We start from the raw sequence: 18,587 nt of genomic DNA on the forward strand, positions 1-18,587 counted from the left end.
TAATAGATCACGTATTGAGGAAGATACTGAAAAATCTCTGATTTTCAGATTACAAATTTGTAGAAGAATTGTGTAAAATCACTTCTACTTGGGTGTGTTGAAGATTTTAGCTGCTTAAACTTTTAGTGTCATCAGTGATAATTAGGGAGCAACAAGTCTCAGCTCCATTACTTTTTTTCACCTCCTTGTTCACTCTCACACTAAGCTTATGTTTAGTAAAGATTTAGACTTAAATTGCCATGCCAGATAACAGCTAATTTTTGTAGTGCATTTTAGCAGCTCAGATCAATACTTTCTTAATTGTGGACTAGTGTGACCACAAATGCCTCTAGTGTACCTGCAGCCTCTGGCATGGCAGCAGTAATTCCCCAGAACCATGCAGCTTCTTTACACACTAAAGTCCCCTAGTCCTGCATTCATACTATTTTTTTCCTGCATCATAATTGAAATTTGAATTAATGTGCTTGAGTATCTGAATGAGTGTTTTGAATATCTTATAGCATGTTTCATAATGGAAATTTTGCCTCTTGACCATACTTGGTGTGAAAGATGACTGAAATGTGATGGTTGCAATCATTTTCTTCAGGCTGCTGCTTGTTCCTTATGGCTTGTTTCAGTTTAAGAATACCTTTTTGCCCTTCCTATGGGCTTTTTAGCTCATATTGTAGCAGCTCATGGGTTAAAACTGAAAGGTCACATGATTGATGACTCACTCTATCATGTTAGAAATACCAGTGAACTAGCAGGAAGCAAACAGTCCAGAGTTTATCTGAGTGTAAAAGCTTTAAACATGTTTGCCATAGTTCCTCCACAAAAGGTAGTCTGACTTCTATGCTTCTGTGAATGCATAACTACAGTAACCTTTTGACATTTTGTCCATATGCTTTCCACTGGAGAATAGTAGTCTGGTGATGCCCTTGATCTTCAGTAAATTTCCAATCTAACAGATTTTCAACACTACAGAACAACCAAGACTTTGCTTCTGCTTTTTCAAATACTTCCACAGAAATTAGTTTAAACTGTTGTTTTCCTAGAAATGAATGTCTCTTAGGTATTAAAACTGTCAATTGCCTTGAAACTAACATCTGTTTTAGCTTTTCTATCTTAGTTTCAGTTTGAGATTTTTGGTATAATTTAATTCCTTTTGACTAAAAGTGTTATTAGTGCCTGCATGCAACTTTGAAAGTATTCAGAAAGTTGGCTTTAGAAGAAACTTAGAAGCGAATAAGCTCTTCAAGCAACAAACTGTTCTATGAGCAGCAGAGCTGATGAAGCCTACATTGTGCCAGATTTATGCTCTTTATCTTTCTCCTCCTTCCCTCTGCAGTGCCTCCCCTGTCTTCTACCTCTTTTGCTGGCCATGCAGCAGCACATGCCATGGCTGGGGTTGGAGCTGTGTACTGATTGGCTGCTACCTTTTGGAGTGGTTAAGATGTGAGTCTTAATACCTGCCTTTTCTACATAGTTGATACTGATTTGGTTGTCTTCCAGCAGCAGCTGGTTGTTTTGGGGTGGGATTGCATTGGGACTTTAAGAAATTTGGTCTTCAGTCTGTTTTCAAATTTGATAGAAGTCAGTGAGCAGATTTGAAGAGCAACCATCTGAGGGAGTAATCAGCAAGAATCTCTGGTAAAAGTAGTTTAGTGAATTCTTGATAAACTATTCTTGGGTAGATGAATTGTAAAAGAACTTTTGTTGCACAGTACTTTGTCTCTTCACTTTTTTTCTTCCACTAGTTTGTCTATGTGTTTTCACATGTAACTTAGCTTTTTATCCTCTTTCTTTACTTTTTACTGTCTTTCTTTGAGGCCTCCAATCAGATATGTGAGTACACATGTAGAGACCATAGTGCTGGACTACTGAATTGCAACCACAGCTTGAAGGCCAGACCATGAGCACTGTACTTGGAAATGCCATAAGGACAGAAACTTTTAGAAGCTGATTTTTACAGGAGGTTGGAGTATTTGACCTTCCTGAAGTCACTTCCAACCTTGGTAGCATGTGACCCTATGATCCTATTCCTAGTCAGAACACCATGTTTACAGTGGGACAAAGGTTGAGCAGGTAGATCCAAATTCCAGCAAACTCGCTGCTTTCATCCATCTCCATATTGATTTTTTGGACTGATGAGTGTACCTTCCTCTTACTGACTTTTGTGGGGTAGGATTTTTAATTTTCTTTTTTTTTATTTTAAGGACTTTGCAGAGACATATTCAAGGTTGATCTTTTTAAAGTAATGCAGTAAGTTGTTGTTGGAGATGCAAGGTACTGATTTATGAAGCTGTTATTTGTTTTGAAGGTATCTGAATAGTGTAACTCTGAAATAAATGGTAGGCAAGTATCATTAGACGTTTAATACATAGATGTCACACAAAGAGAAAAGCATAGTAGAATGTGGGCTAGAATAAGAATTCTTGCTCCATCTTTTTCAGTGTTAGGGCTACTGACACTGTAGTTTTCTGAATTTGTGGCCTTGAAACAGAAAGTCTTAAATGTATCAATACATCTTAGAGTAAGTGTTGAGGCATTTCGTGTAGCTGATTTTGAAAAGATTCTTGCCATCCTTTCTTTAAGATGCTTTATTTTCACCTTTGAGTATTTCAACCATATAGAAACCTGAGTCTAGGAAAAAAAAAGGAAAAAAAGGCTAAAAACAATAAATCTTTATCCTCCCAATATCTTCCATTAGTCTGTTTCAACATTTTAAGTCCTATCAAGCAGCTATATATAGTTGTATTCCTCAAATTATTAATGTAATTTGCTTCTGTATAATATTATCCTCGATCATTGGATGGGAGCATTGCAATATGGGTAAAATGAGTAATGTATTATAGGAACGCTGATATTCTAGGATGTATATAGATTGGCAAAATGTACATTCTTGTCAAAAATTAATAGAAGTCAGCCTGTTTTTCAGTACGTTTAGATCAGAAGAAAAATTTTATCTGTCTCATTCTGAAAATATAGAATGTGGAGGATAGAGGCATGATGTGATTATTGTCCAGTTAGCAGCAGACCTTCATGTCTGAAAAAGGTTAGTTTAATTTCTGAAGCCTTGCAGTTGGACAAAAGTTTTGTCTAGTACCTTGGATAGAAGCTGTGACAGGGGACTAATTCAAATTAACTGTAATTTCAAGGCCCTAAAAAGTTGGTAATGGGATTTCTTGGGCTTTTTGGGACAGAAATCTCTGTATAGATGGCTTTTTCATTTGAGTTGCTTGGTTCTCTAGATTCCTAACAAAAATCAACCATCATCCTTTGTATATTGTTTATAGTGCTTTGGTTTAAATACAGTATGGAAAAAAAGTTCCTTGCTCCTAAGTTAACTACTTTTGGGTGTCCATATCCCATTCCCTCTATATACTTCTTTCCAACAGTGTTTTTAATTTTCTCCACTTTCCACTGAGCAGGTTAGCTGAAAGATAACCTTTTACATAAACAGTTATAGACATGACCGGAAGTTTGATTAAAATACAACTGCATGTAGAATATGAAAGTATCTGACGCTTTTAAAATATGGTATGAATTTCAATTCTTCTTTTATGTTCAGTTATCTGCTATCTATTAAGGACAAATTTTATGGAAAAAAACAGTCTGCTTGACACTGATTTAACTTCTTACCTGCATGGATTATTTCAAGGGTTGTATGAGCTAACTCTTAAATCAAGATGTCAATTGGAGCTATAATTTTTATCCTGTCTTTTTTTGTGTGAGAAATATTTTGTATCTTTTTTGGAGGCTGTTTTAAAAATAAAGTTTAAAAATTTCAAATGGATATTTTATTTGTGTAGCTGCCAGCACCTTGGCAGATTTTTATCCCCTTTTAAGGAACTTAGTACCTACCATATTCAGAAATACCTCTTGAACTGCACTGGCTGCCTGTGCTTTTCGACATAAAGAATATTCCATCTTAACCAATTTAGTTGAATACAAATATAATTTACTGGGTTAGAGGAGGTGTAGCCAAGACACTAGCATCAATTAACTGGGAATGCTATGCAGATAAATAGCTGATCGCCAGTTATGATGCTAGACATGTGAATGAGTATGCTTAATGGAAACATCATTTTGAAGATACTGAATGAAAAATTACAGTAGGCAGAAAAGCACAGAAATATTTTCTAGAAACAAACCTGAGGGAGAAATTTGAAGAGATCTTGATTGTATGTGCTGTAAAAGTGTTTCCCATTGTAATTTAGTAAACTATTTTTGAGGTATTATAATCATGCATTTTGTTTATCATATAACAGATGGTCTTTTCTTTTTCAGATCAAATTCAGTTACCCAGGAATATGATTGAAAACAGCATGTTTGAAGAAGAGCCTGACGTGGTTGACTTGGCAAAAGAGCCTTGTTTACATCCTCTGGACCCTGATGAAGTGGAATATGAACCAAGGAGCTCCCGGCTTTTGGTTCGTGGCCTCGGAGAGCATGAAATGGATGACGACGAAGAGGACTATGAGTCATCAGCGAAATTGCTGGGGATGTCCTTCATGAACAGAAGCTCGGGTCTCCGGAATAACATGTCTGTCTATAGACAAAATCCAAATGAATCATGTTTGGTGCCCTCTACAAGGACCATGGTGGTTTGCACCGTCATTCTTGTGATTGCAGTTTCATTAATAATGGCGATTTATCTTCTTCCCAAATGTATCTTTACCAAAGAAGGCTGCTATAAAAAAAATCATACAATGGAACTAATATACCCTTTGGCAACCAATGGAAAACTGTTTCCATGGTCAAAAATTAGGCTTCCTCCTGATGTTGTACCATTGCATTATGATCTTGTTTTGCAGCCAAACCTAACTACTCTGAAATTTGCAGGCTCTGTAAACATAGTAGTTAATGTAATCCAGGTGACTTGGAAAATTGTACTTCACAGCTCAGGACTTAATATCATGAAGGCAACAATTACTTCAGCAGGAGGGCAACAAACAAAGCCAGCTGAATTCCTGGAATATCCGTTGCATGACCAGATTGCAATCATGGCTCCTGAAGCTCTCCTTGTAGGACAGAATTATACTGTCAACATAGAATATTCATCTAATTTATCAGATACCTATTATGGCTTTTACAAAATTTCTTACAAGGATGAGAATTCTGAGCAAAGGTATGCCCACAAATGCAGCTTCTCTTTTCTGTCACTTCTAGATTGTGCTTTGATGATAGAAATAACAAGGGTTGATTTTTCTATTGGATATTTTGTACAACTGATTCCTATTGAGAAAAATCGATCTTTAATCTCCTGATTAATCTACTTGAAAAATGTCTTTTGTGGATGAGTTCATGAAGTCAGGACAGCCTCTCCATCAGTTAAATGTAATGTGGTATAATGATTATAGGTAGCTGTAGTGTGGCTTTTTGTTTGTTTGATTTTTAGTTTTTCTCTTTGGAAATTCTTCCCACATCTCTCCAGTCCCAGAGTCTCAAGGCAGGGACTGTGGCAACTAAATCCTACTTTCATAAGAGAAGATCAGATTCAAGATCATCTACGGAACCTGAACATACACAAGTCCATGGGACTCAATGACATGCATCTCACAGCCTGAAGGGAACTGGCCGATGTAGTTACCACAGTTGGAAAGTCTTGGTATTAAGACAAAGTTCTTTAGTGACTGGAAAAAGGGAAGCATTACACTATTTTTTAAAATAGTAAATCAGTGCTTTTTACCAAGAAGATTAATGAAATTACCCCCTACTTCAAATGGGCCTTACACTGGTCATGTACTTTAGAGCGTTCACACCTTTGTTGGCACATAATTGTCCATGCAGGTTTTCTAGAAACAGAGCAGTGCAATAAATGAAAGATGGAAAAAGCAGCATGGGTCAGTCCAGGAACAGCTGACAGGAGAGTAGTTTTGAAGGGCCCACAAAACAAGTGATAAATAGAGTAAAGACATGAAACACTTACCAGCTTGTGCTAGGAAGTGCTGAGATCTGAAGCTTAGAAAAAAGAAAAGTTAAATGGGATGTAAAAGAAAAAGCAAGAAAAATCAATCCCATCAGTGTTACAAATCTTTGCAACAACAGGGAGTTTGTATGGAAATTCCCAAAATATTAGTAAGTAGATTTTGTTTCCTGACAGGGGAACTTACATTAGCACCACCAACCCAACCATTTACACACTGAAAGTTATTCTCCGGAAAGAAAATCATGCTGAGATTGCATTTGTTTTCAGTTACTTAAAACAAGAATCATTGGAGGGAATCTGTTGTGAAACTTGTGGAACTGCTGATAGGCTTCACAATTCCATGATTATAACAAAAATGCCACAAGTTGTCTCTGTGTTGTGAAATGTGTCGGACAATAAAGAATCACAGAAGGTGTAGATTGCATCCAAAGAACATAACCACAAAGTGAAATAAAATAGTTAAGTAGCTTATCACAAGGACATGCATTACCATGAAGTGGGAGTAAGAATTCATGTCAAAGGCAAAAATGACTTGAATAATTAGCCTCTTTTTGAATTTCCATTTTTTTCCCTATTCTGATGTAGCTGAAGTTTTGTTTTCTTCTTGTATTTGCTGTACTAGAAAGAGAATGTGTAGGTGTTCACAGAGGAAAAAGGTGATCTGTCAGTAAGTTCCTGAGTTATTGTCTCCCTTTAGTCTAGTGCTACCTGCTTTTGTTCAGGAATAAGCTATAGTACATGCTTTAACTTGTGTGCTTTCCAGCAAATCCTTTTCACATAACTCTTTGCTGATACCATCATTTCCACTGCCTTGCTTGCCTCTTCTATTTCCATGGGCTTTGTCTCTGTATACTTAATGTCAGTGGTTTTACAAATGCAGGCTTCTTTGACAGCCTCTGTTGTTGTTGCATTTTCTGTCTAAAACTCAAGCTATCAAGCTGCTTTTGCAAGAACATGTCTTTTCTTCTAGTTTAGCTTAATTTTCTTTTGAAGACTTTTTATTGCCACAAAGACATTAAAATTATCAAATGGCAAAATAACACACTGTTGCCAGATGCAAATGGAAAAAAAAAAAAAAGTTGGACCTTACTTATACTTTTATGCAGAATGGTTCTTTATTAATTTTTTTCTGTAAAATCCTGGGGTGAATGAAAAAAAAGAAAAACTTACTGCACCAACTTCTAGATTGTTGGTGAAGGGGAAGAGAAGCATTAGAGAAAGTAGGCATGGAGATTAATCTTATGAATTGTCAGCAGTGTGTCTCCTCAGAAAAGCTGTAGGTCCAAAAATGTTGGAGTCATGGTGCAGAAGAAAAGAAAAGCCCCCAAACTTGTGGGTAGCTTGTCAGTAGGTTTAAAAGAACACCACCACCACAGCCACCAATGACCACAAAGCGGTATGAACCACAGTTGTCTCCACTGTTTAGCTCCATGAAATAAACGACTTCAATTTGCAAACTTCTTGTCGCGCTCCCAGGATTGTCTTGCAGGAGCACAGTACATAGTTGGTATCAAAACAGATATCAGAAATCAGTTCCTAGAGAAGGAACATAGACTTCTGAGAAGTTATTTATTCTGACTAAACAAACCCTGTCATTTACTATTCAGAAAACTACTCCCATAACAAGCTATTACAAAGTTTTGGGAGGAAATGTCTATTCTATCATAATTAAACTGACATCCTTTTCATAATTCTTAATTTGCTCTTCTCTGCTCTTCCCATTAGGTGGTTTGCAGCAACTCAGTTTGAACCTCTTGCAGCAAGGTCTGCTTTTCCATGCTTTGATGAACCAGCATTTAAAGCTACTTTTTTAATCAAGATCAAAAGAGATGAGAAACTTTCAACTCTGTCAAATATGCCAAAGGTACCTGCTTTTGTAGAGGACTTTTAGTAGAGCTGCTGCCTAGGTAATCTGTTTAAGTGCTTTGCATTGTGGTTTTGTTGCATTAACATCCAGGGGAGTGACTTGAGCAGATAAGCTATAAACTGTATGACTTTATAGTAAAAACTGTCTTTCCCTCAAAGACTTAAACTAAGTAACTTCACAGAGAAAACAACTGTTGAACTGTTGAATGTGCAGTGTAGGATGTTACTGTAGAGACAGTTGAATGGCTATGGGAGGGATCCCTGTTGAATTTAAATGAATCATTGTTTTGCAGTTCTGTTATTAGCTACATCAGTCTCAACAGCCCTTAAGATTCATATTTGAGTTTTCTGTGTTTGCTGATACTGCACATGTGCAGAATACTGGAATATCTTTATCAATAGTTTGTGTAACTAACAACAGTCTCAGTGAAAGAGATGCCTGATCTTTTGAGCCTAAATGAGGGGAAGTAGGGCATAAATGCAGAGTCAACCCCAAGATATGAATGAGGGATATGAAGTTCCTTCAGCTAGATCTTCTCAGGCAAAATCTTTAAGAGCATATCTGAATTTTATAGTGATACTTTGTGTCATTCAGCCTTTGGAGAAACCTTGATAGAAGCTTAATTCATTTAGACAAAGCAGCAAGACTAACTTATTACCTAGTTTGTGTCTGAACTAGGTAGTAAGTTCAGACTTATTAGGTTAACAATGCCACCATTTATTACCCAACAAAAACTCATTAATACTGGCATTGATCTAACCAGTAATGAAAAGAATTACACCCTTGGTGTTGATGGGACATATACACTGTGTAGTTTGGGTTCCAGAAGGTTGTCAAGAGCTCAGGTGCTGAAGGAGCTACTATGTTTTTGCAGACCAAGATAATAACTGCAGTCTTGTGAAATAGTATCTTTTTCACAGTGCATGAATGTTAATATTCCTGGATTTGTGGTGATTCTTAACCATTACTTTGTTATAATCAGACAAAGCCAATTTTTATAAAAATATATATTTTTATTTGGGTTCAATCGATTTAGGGTGGGAAGCAATAGGCGAAGCAGTGCTGGGTGCATGGAGAGCCACAACTCTGCCACACGCACCCCGAGTTCCAAAAAGCAGCGTTTTTTATACTCTTGTGCCATTGTCTTTAACCAATCTCCTCCCGTCAGATAGTTGTCCTGCTCTTTTCCATTGGATCATTTGGGTTGCTGGGGTGCATGTCCTCCTCCTATTGGGTCTTTTGAAAGACTCGAAGCCTTGGTCTCCTGGCGCGCTTTTCTCCTATTGGATCTTTTAAAAGCCTCGTAGTCTCATGCTTTTGGCGGGCTTTTCTTCAAACAGCAGTTACATGTCAGCTCTAGGTGGGGTTTCTGAGACACGGTTACATTGTTCCAACTGAATGCTAGGTGGGGTTTCTGAGACAAGGTTACAATGTTCCAATCTGAATGGCATACTTTACATTTAATTGTTCAATATTTACAGATCATTCAAGTGCATCCTACCCACCTTGCCCAACCTAGCAAATTAGTTACAATAGTTTATTACAGAACCCGCCTTGATTAATTTAGCAAATTAGTTACAATAGTTTATTACAACTTTAACAGGATTGCAGCACTTTAGTTTATGTCCAGGCCTAAGAACCATTCATTTGATGCTTTTTTTCTTCACTGAAAGAAGAAACAGACTCTGCTGTACAGCTCTTCTGTTTTCTGTCAACAAGAAAGGGTCCTCGCTTGCTTTCCTCTGCTAGGGGTTGGACAAGTGACTAAGGCAACTTTCAATAGTTTCCATAGTTCTTCATGTACAAAAACTAAACTATACCATTGCTGCATGTGTGTGTCAGACATTGCTGAGCTAATTGCACATAGTTGCTGAAAGTCTTATCTTGATCTTCAGTGTACCTTCCACAGATAATGAGTACTCTGAAAGACCAAGAGTATTTTTATTTTCAGTTATTCTGCTGCACCACACTACCATAGAATGTTTACTGCCACCCTAATCCTGGTATATGATGACATCATTATAAAGAAGATGAGAGCATATTCTGTGACAATTTTCACCTTTGTTAGTTAAGACAGAATTATCTGGTATGTGTCTGGCATCTATTGCCTTGGTTGCCAGTTTGATTGATAATGTTTGGCAGGTAGAGTGCAGGCAAAATAATCGTCAACTCTTCTTCACTGTCATTTGTGGTTGGCTATCAAAAGGAGAATGGTGGGTGACAATTCAAGAGCAAGAAGGGTGTTTCCTGAGGTTCCTAGTTTCTACTATTTTGGTAGCAGTTACCTGCCTACAGTCCTTTGGTATGTCTGCTAATGCCTATTGTAGTAATTCACTGCACCAGAAGAATAAGTAAGAGCCCTCACAGTAGCAAGCAGGCATATCTACTTTGGTTTTTTCCCCACCATATGTGGTTGTGCAGCACCTCCAAGCTGCCTTCTTCAGTAAATGCTTTGCTGAGTGTGCTAGTTTGAAAACAAACTAGTGGGAGACACCAAGTCAGAATAACAATTTAATAGGGAAATAAAAATAAATAAGTAATAAAAAAATATATAGATATATCTAAAGGCAGATAACACTGGGTTAAACAGAGTCAGGATATAACCTGACACCCTGTTAATCAGGGTGGTGGTAGCAGTCTGGTAGAATGGTGGCTGCAGTCCCCCCAAAGCAGTGATCCTGTAGAAAGAAGATCTGCTCTTCCTCAGAAAAGTCCAGTGGTGGCCATTTCCTGTCCTCTGGAAATCCAGTGGAAAAGAGAGTGTCTCTGGTATTCAGAATCTCAGATTATATTCAGGATGGAATGCTGGTTTTCTCCCTCTGGGTGGAGCATCGCACAATGGGATAATGAGTCATGCTGCATGGCACTGATGGGCCATTAACAGAAAGATAGTCTGGAGGGGGGGGCGGGGGGGGGAGGCAAGGAAACATTGCCCCACCTGATTTCAACAGCTCATGAGGATGGTAATAGGATACACTGCAACCCAGGACATAATCCACCCCTTATTCTATTATCATCTACATCATCCCAAATCAATACCTTCCTTAAACTCTACACACGCCCCCCCACATATATATACAATGAAACCCTACACACAGTTCTCACCTAAGATTAGGTCTCCTTGTGGTACACAATGGGTTTCCTCCTCTTTCTGCATTACCCACCAAGTGTAACCAGGTCCTTGAGCAAAGACAATCCCACGGATGGGTTTGCCTTTACCTGAGGTGGGATTAATCCAAACAATCTTTCCTAAAATACCTCTCAGGTGTACCACAGGGACTCTATCTCCATCCACTGTGTGCAAGGGTTCAGACTCGGCAGGACCAGCTCGATTGATGGACCCTCAGGTATTGACATCCAGGTGGCCTTTGTTAAGTTCACTTCCCAGTTTTTGAAAGTCCCCCCACCAAGTGCCTTTAGGGTGGTTTTAAGTAGTCCATTGCAGCATTCAACTTTCCTGGCAGCTGTTGCATGATAAGGGATGTGATATATCCATTCGATACCGTGTTCTCTGGCCCAGGTGTTGATGAGCCTGTTCTTAAAATGAGTCCCATTGTCTGACTTGATCCTCTCAGGGGTGCCATGTCTCCACAGGACTTGCTTTTCCAGGCCCAGGATGGTGTTCCGGGCAGTAGCATGAGGCACAGGGTAGGTCTCCAGCCATCCAGTGGTTACTTCCACCATGGTCAATACGTAGCGCTTGCCTTGGTGGGTTTGGGGAAGGGTGATGTAGTCAACTTGCCAGGCTTCCCCATACCTGTATTTTGACCATCGTCCAATGTACCACAGAGGCTTCGCCCGCTTGGCCTGTTTGATTGCAGCATAGGTCTCACAACTGTGGATGACCTGTGAAATGCTGTCCATGGTAAGGTCCACCCCTCGGTCACAGGCCCATCGGTAGGTTGCATCCCTCCCCTGATGACCAGAGGCATCATGGGTCCAACAAGCTAGGAATAATTCTCCCTTGTGCTGCCAGTCCAGATCCACCTGAGATACTTTCACCTTGGCAGCTCGGTCCACCTCCTCGTTGTTGCGATGCTCTTCATTCGCCTGACTCTTGGGTATGTGCACATCCATGTGTCAAACCTTCATGGTCAGCTTCTCTACTCGGGTGGTGATGTCCTGCCAAATCTCAGCGGCCCAGATGAGTTTCCCTCTGCGTTGCCAGCTGGCCTGTCTCCAGTGATCCAGCCATCCCCACAGAGCATTAGCTACCATCCACGAGTCAGTGTAGAGATAGAGCCTTGGCCACTTCTCTCATTCAGCAATATCCAAAGCTGGCTGGACGGCTTTAAGCTCTGCAACCTGACTCGAACCACCTCATCCCTCAGTAGCTTGTGCAACTCGTTGTGTGGGTCTCCATATTGCAGCTTTCCACTTCCGGTTAGCGCCTACAATTTGGCAGGAGCCATCAGTGAAGAGGGCATAATGTCTTTCAGTCTCCGGTAGCTCATTATATGGTGGAGCTTCCTCAGCACGAGTCTCTAGCTCTTCCTCTTCTTCAGAAGATAATCCAAAAGTCTCACCTTCAGGCCAGTTTGTTATAATTTTCAGAATCCCAGGGTGATTTGGATTTCCAATACGGGCACACTGTGTGATGAGAGCAATCCATTTGCTCCATGTGGTGTCAGTGGCGTGATGCGTGGAAGGATCCTTTCCCTTGAACATCCAACCCAGCACCGATAGTCAGGGTGCCAGGAGGAGCTGTGCTTCTGTGCCAATTACCTCTGAGGCAGCTTGAACTCCTTCATAGGCGGCCAAGATTTCCTTCTCTGTGGGAGTGTAGTTGGCTTCAGACCCTCTGTAGCTTTGGCTCCAGAATCCCTGTGGTCGACCCCGAGTCTCACCAGGCACCTTCTGCCAGAGGCTCCAGGACAGACCGTTGTTCCTGGCTGCAGAGTAGAGCACGTTCTTCACCTCTGGTCCTGTCCTGGCTGGGCGAAGGGCTACTGCAAGAGCAATTTCTTGCTTGGTCTGAGCGAAGGCTTGCTGCTGTTCAGGGCCCCAGTGAAAATCGTTCTTCTTGCGGGTAACCAGGTAGAGAGGACTCACAATCTGGCTGTACTCGGGAATGTGCATTCTCCAAAAACCTATGGCGCCTAGGAAAGCTCGTGTTTCCTTCTTGCTGGTCGGTGGAGACATCACAGTGATCTTATTGATGACCTCGGTGGGAATCTGACGTCATCTATCTTGCCACTTTACTCCCAGGAACTGGATCTCTCGGGCAGGTCCCTTGACTTTGCTCCTTTTGATGGTAAAGCCAGCTTCCAGGAGAATCTGGATGATTCTCTCTCCTTTCTTAAATACTTCCTTTGCTGTGTTTCCCCACGCGATGATGTCGTTGATGTATTGCAAATGTTCTGGAGCCTCACCCTTTTCCAGTGCAGTCTGGATCAGTCCATGGCAAATGGTGGGACTGTGCTTCCACCCCTGAGGCAGTCAGTTCCAGGTGTATTGCACACCCCTCCAGGTGAAAGCAAACGGGCCTGTATTCTGCTGCCAAAGGAATGGAGAAGAAGGCATTGGCAACGTCAGTAGTGGAGTACCACTTCACTGCTTTGGACTCCGGTTCGTACTGAATTCTAACATGTCTGGCACGGCAGTGCTCAATGGTGACGTGACCTCATTCAGGCCACGGTAATCCACTGTCAGCCTCCATTCTCCACTGGACTTACGCACAGGCCATATAGGGCTGTTGAAAGGTGAATGGGCCTTGCTGACCACCCCTTGGCTCTCCAGTTTACGAATCATCTCATGGACGGGAACCACAGAGTCTCTGTTGGTATGGTATTGTCGATGGTGCACTGTTGCTGTGATGATTTGCACCTGTTGTTCTTCAACTCTTAGCAGTCCCACAGCAGAGGGGTCATCTGAGAGGCCAGGCAATGTGCTCAGTTGTCTGGTATCTTCTGTCTCTACAGAAGCTATCCCAAAAGACCAACAATGTCCTTTTGGGTCTTTGAAATATCCATTTCTGAGATAGTCTATGCCGAGAATGCACGGGGCCTCTGGGCCAGTCACAATGGGGTGTTTCTGCCACTCATTCCCAGTTAAACTCACTTCAGCTTCCAGTACAGTCAGCTGCTGGGATCCTCCTGTTACCCAGAAATAGAAATTGGTTCTGCTCCCACATACCTTGATGGTATCGGAGTACATTGAGCACCGGTGTCAACCAAAGCTGTGTATTTTTGTGGGTCAGATGTGCCAGGCCATCGGATCCACACAGTCCAAAAGATCCAATTATCCCTTTCCTCTACCTGGCTAGAGGCAGTGCCCCTCTATTCCTGGTCATGGTACATGTGCTTCCCTCCGGTGAATATGATCCTGAGGTCCCTTCAAGGGGATCGGTCATATTATCATTCCTATACCGTCTGGAATTCTGTGTGCGAGAGAGTGGAGCAGCGTTGACTCTAGATGAGCTTCTTGTGGTAGTTGTCCCTCTTTTTAGTTCACATACCTGGGCTGCTAAAGAGGAGGTGGGTTTTCCATCCCACTTACTCATGTCTTCTCCATGTTCCTGAAGAAAAAAACAGAGATTACCTCGTGGGGTGTATCCTCTCTCCCTGGTTGGGGGACGCCTGCTCCTAATGGCAGAGACTCTTGTTGGTTCTGGCGAGATGTGGTAAATCTCTTCCTTAAGTTCCTTTTTCAGTTTCTGATGGCCCTCTTCAACCAAGCTTCAGACTTGCTCAGCCAGCCTTGTTTCTACGGACAAGACATGGGTGCGAAATGGGGCTGTGACAGTGTCCTCGTAAATTCTCAGTTTGTTGACCAATACGCCCACCCTGTCCTCGCCCTCCCTTCATTGCAGCGTTGCCAGGTAACAGAGAGTACATCTCTGGTCCAAGGCATGCGAACCTCAACCACATCTGTGACGTGCACTGGACACCATCCGGGCTCTTAGGAAATATCTTGTCTTCTGAGAAAATTATTTCCAGCACAGCCAATTCCCTCAGGCACCAGATACCTTGTTCCATTGTGCTCCATTTTCCTTGGTGCACCTGGAGGTCTTCTTTACAAAGGTACCTGTCCCTTACACTTGTCAGCAGTCGCTGCCAGAGGCTGAGAGTTTCTTGGATTCTCCCGATCCCCTGGTCAATGACCACATCCCGGGACAGAGATCCCAGTTGCCTGGCCTCACTTCCGTCCAGAATGGTGTCATTGGCTGCAGTGTCCCAGATGTGGAGCAGCCAAGTTGTCGCGGTCGAGACGGTCATGCGACAATTGACAATTAATTAAGAAGCAAAAGAAGTGGAATCGTTTATTGCTCTTTTACATCCTTTTTTTATATCTTCTACAACTACTGCAAGCTCTAACATAATTGGCTAAGCCCTTAGCAACGGTACACCCATAGCAACGGTACATGATTAGATAGCTTTCTTAAAGTTTTTACTTCTGAACATGATTCACGCAGTTCCTTATCTATGTTCAACAGTTTCACGTTTCTTGTTGCAGATGTTCACTATCCTTGCTCCTTATCTGTGGTATGCTCTCCCTCATGCAGACTTCTCACGGGTACGGGATGATCTGGCCAAGGTCAAATTCCTTCTGCTCTGCCAGGCGTTCAGCAGACCCGCTGCCTACCCCGACAATTCCCCCTTTTTGTATTTGTGCTACAAATATTGCATGAGCAGCCTTCTGCAGGGCCTTTTGCAGAAGACTGATGATACATGGCAACATTAGGAGCACAATTATGACGACTAACAGGATCATTCCAGTAGTTCTGATTAAAGAGATTAGCCAGCCCGATAACCCCCATCCTTTAAACAACTTTGTTAGCCAGTCAAGACCATCATCTTCTGTTAAGCGATGCACTCCATCTTTCAGCTGCTGAATACTGTTGAAAATAGATTCAGAATGATCAGACAAGTTCATACAACACATCCCTTCAAATTCGTCACAACCATGTCCTTGTGCTAAAAGCAAAAAGTCAATCGCAGCCCTGTTCTGTAAGGTAGCATGCCTAACACTATCAACATCAGTTAAAAGACCACTTAAAGCTATAGAGGTAGTATTGGTTTGCTTGCTAAGCCAACAGCCTAATTTATTCAAAGTTCTTAAAGCAGGTGCAGCACCAACAATTGGGGCTAAGAGAGCAGTTGCTATGATTTCGCCTGAATTCCAAAATTCAACATTATCGTTGCACTGACTGTCAAATGAATGAACAGCTCTCCGGGCCCGGTTATGCTTCCGAGTCATGTTTACAAGCTGTGACAAACTTGGTGTCAGCAGGGTAAGGCGACCAAGACTACAAGGTCCGCCGTGCAGTGCTGATGGGATACCACTCCAAGCTCTGTCTCCACAAATCAGAAACACACCAGGGGGTAGTGCTAAAGGTATGTTAAAGGATAGAGAAGCTTCGGGTGCAATATAATTGCACCATGCTGTTGCATTGCGATAGAGAGTGCTGATTGCATTAACATTCTGGCCTCGACGAGCAGGATTAGCATAAGAATAATTAAAAAACACACATGCATCCATCATAACAGATCCCAACAATTCTAACTCCTGAGGCTCCTGAGTAACTTGCGGGAGGTATGCATACACACCATCCCAATTGTTTGCACAGGTTTTTGGAGAGTCACAAAGAGATGCAACCGGCACTGGGTTCGGCCATGTGTCTACAGGTATTCCTACCAAGCACGTGGAAAATGGATTTTCAGGGGTTGCAGTGGCAAGACACAGGGTATCCTGTTGTGTCATGTTTGCCAAAGTTACCCATACATTTTGCTTTGGTTGCGGCACTACCCAGCCTTCACCCTGATGTAGACTCCAGTACAGGCCGAACACACCGAGCAGGAACCCAGCGAGGACCAGCATCTGTGGAGACACAAGCGTAACCCCTACCCCAGGTTAATAATTCACATGGTCCACTCCATTGACCAGAAACTAAATCCTTTACATGTACTTTAACACCCTCTTTCACATTCTGTTTCGAAAAAAGAGAGGAAAAATGTTGCAATATAGGAGGTGTGGAAACAACATCTCCATAATGAAGAAAATTAAGAACATAAACTGCTTTATCTAAACATGCCTGAGGTGGTTCCCCAACCATTCCCCCTTTTTGTTTTTGAAGCTGCCTTTTCAGCGTGCCATGTGCACGCTCGACAATTGCTTGTCCTGTTGGGGAATGGGGAATCCCCGTAACATGAGTAACACCCCATAAATTAAAAAATGTTTGAACCTTCTGTGAAACATATGCTGGACCATTATCTGTTTTAATTTGACGTGGCACCCCAAGGACAGAAAAAGCTTTCTGTAAATGTCGGATTACATCCTTACTTGTTTCTCCATTATGTGCTGTTGCCACCAAAGCATGTGAATAAGTATCAACAGAAACATGAACATATTTCTGTCGACCAAACTCAGGTATATGAGTAACATCAGTTTGCCAAATCTGTAAAGCTTGAATACCTCTGGGATTAGTACCGAAATACGCTGGAGTATGAGTTCCTTGACAATCAGGACAAGCAGCAACAATAGACCGAGCCTCAGAATGAGACAAACCAAACTGCCGTCGCAAAGCTCGAAAACCTTGATGAAAAAATTGATGTGATAGAACAGCTTGTTGTTTCATATTAGGAACAGTACTCAAAGTCATTGCAGAGACAAGAGCATCCGCTCTGGCATTACCTTCTGTGTAAAACCCAGGTAAGGTGGTATGGCTGCGGATGTGCATGATAAAATAGGGTTCTGTGCGCGACTGAATGTTTTTCCAGAGTTCTCTCAAAACCTCAAATAACATTTGATTGCTTGACGAAGTTAAGACTACTTTGTCCAGTCGGGAAACTAAGTTAGCCACATAAGCTGAATCAGTTACAATATTAATAGGAACAGAAAAGGTAGAAAAAACAAGGGTCATCGCACGTAATTCAACAATTTGTGGAGAACCCTCTTGGTAAACAACCTTGCTATTCCAGACATCATTCTCATACCACACCACTGCTGCTTTACCAGTCTTTCCTGATCCATCCGTAAATACGGTAAGGCCTTTGACAGGTTCTGGCTGGCTCAAGTGCTTCTGACCGAATTGTATTTCTTGAGCAAATTTTAGTAGCGGGTGTGATGGAAGATGATAAGACACTTGTCCCTGAAAGTCCGCTAAGGCCGCTTGTAACTCATACTTGTTTGCAAGGCACCACTCAAAATACCAGTTCTGAACAGGTAAAACAATCGTACCTGGATCACGGCCTGTTAATTCCAAACAGCGTTTTCTAGCTTTTATAATCACATCAGCAATTAACTCAAACAATCCAGGAGCAGTTTTCTGTGGTCTAAATGGTAAAAACATCCATTCTAAAATGTGTAAGGGGTCACTCCACTCAGGATTCCACTGCACCAGGGCACCAAATGGCACAGTTTTGTCAATTAGTACAAAGAATTGTACTAATTGAGACAGATCTATTCGAGAAACAAATTTTTTGTGTATAGATTGCTCCACAATATGAATTGCACTTAGTGCTTCCTTATTTAATGTTCTGGGTTCTGTTGGATCACTGGAATTACTTAACAATTCCAACAATGGTTGCAGTTGTGAATTGGTCAGCCCGAGGTAAGGCCTGATCCAATTCAAAGATCCCATTAATTTCTGCACATCATTGAGTGTCTTAACCTCGAGGTCAAGTTTCACAGGTTGGGGAATAACCTGATTGTTAGTAACTGTCATCCCCAAATATTTCCAGGGCTCTGTCTTTTGCACTTTTTCAGGGGCAATAATCAATCCATACTGTTGCAATGATTCTCTAGTCAAATTTTCCATGTCACACAACTGCTCCTCGCTGTTTGATGCCAACAAAATGTCATCCATAT

At 41.5% G+C, this 18,587-nt stretch overlaps 1 protein-coding gene across 3 annotated transcripts in view; it reads left to right on the top strand.

The window, feature by feature from the left end:
* Positions 1 to 18,587, top strand: part of LNPEP (leucyl and cystinyl aminopeptidase) — a 101,171-nt gene that overhangs the window by 35,493 nt on the left and 47,091 nt on the right. The window contains exons 2-5 of one of the 3 annotated variants that reach the window (XM_074932990.1): positions 1,328 to 1,434; positions 4,270 to 5,110; positions 6,534 to 6,578; positions 7,637 to 7,775. In XM_074932990.1, the coding sequence (XP_074789091.1) occupies positions 4,293 to 5,110; positions 6,534 to 6,578; positions 7,637 to 7,775 (1,002 nt within the window). In that variant the 5' untranslated portion in view covers positions 1,328 to 1,434; positions 4,270 to 4,292. The remainder of the gene's footprint in view (positions 1 to 1,327; positions 1,435 to 4,269; positions 5,111 to 6,533; positions 6,579 to 7,636; positions 7,776 to 18,587) is intronic. The other 2 variants (XM_074932989.1, XM_074932992.1) reach the window with 2 other exon arrangements.

Source organism: Athene noctua, chromosome Z (genome assembly GCF_965140245.1).
Source record: "Athene noctua chromosome Z, bAthNoc1.hap1.1, whole genome shotgun sequence".
NCBI classification, from domain to species: domain Eukaryota; kingdom Metazoa; phylum Chordata; class Aves; order Strigiformes; family Strigidae; genus Athene; species Athene noctua.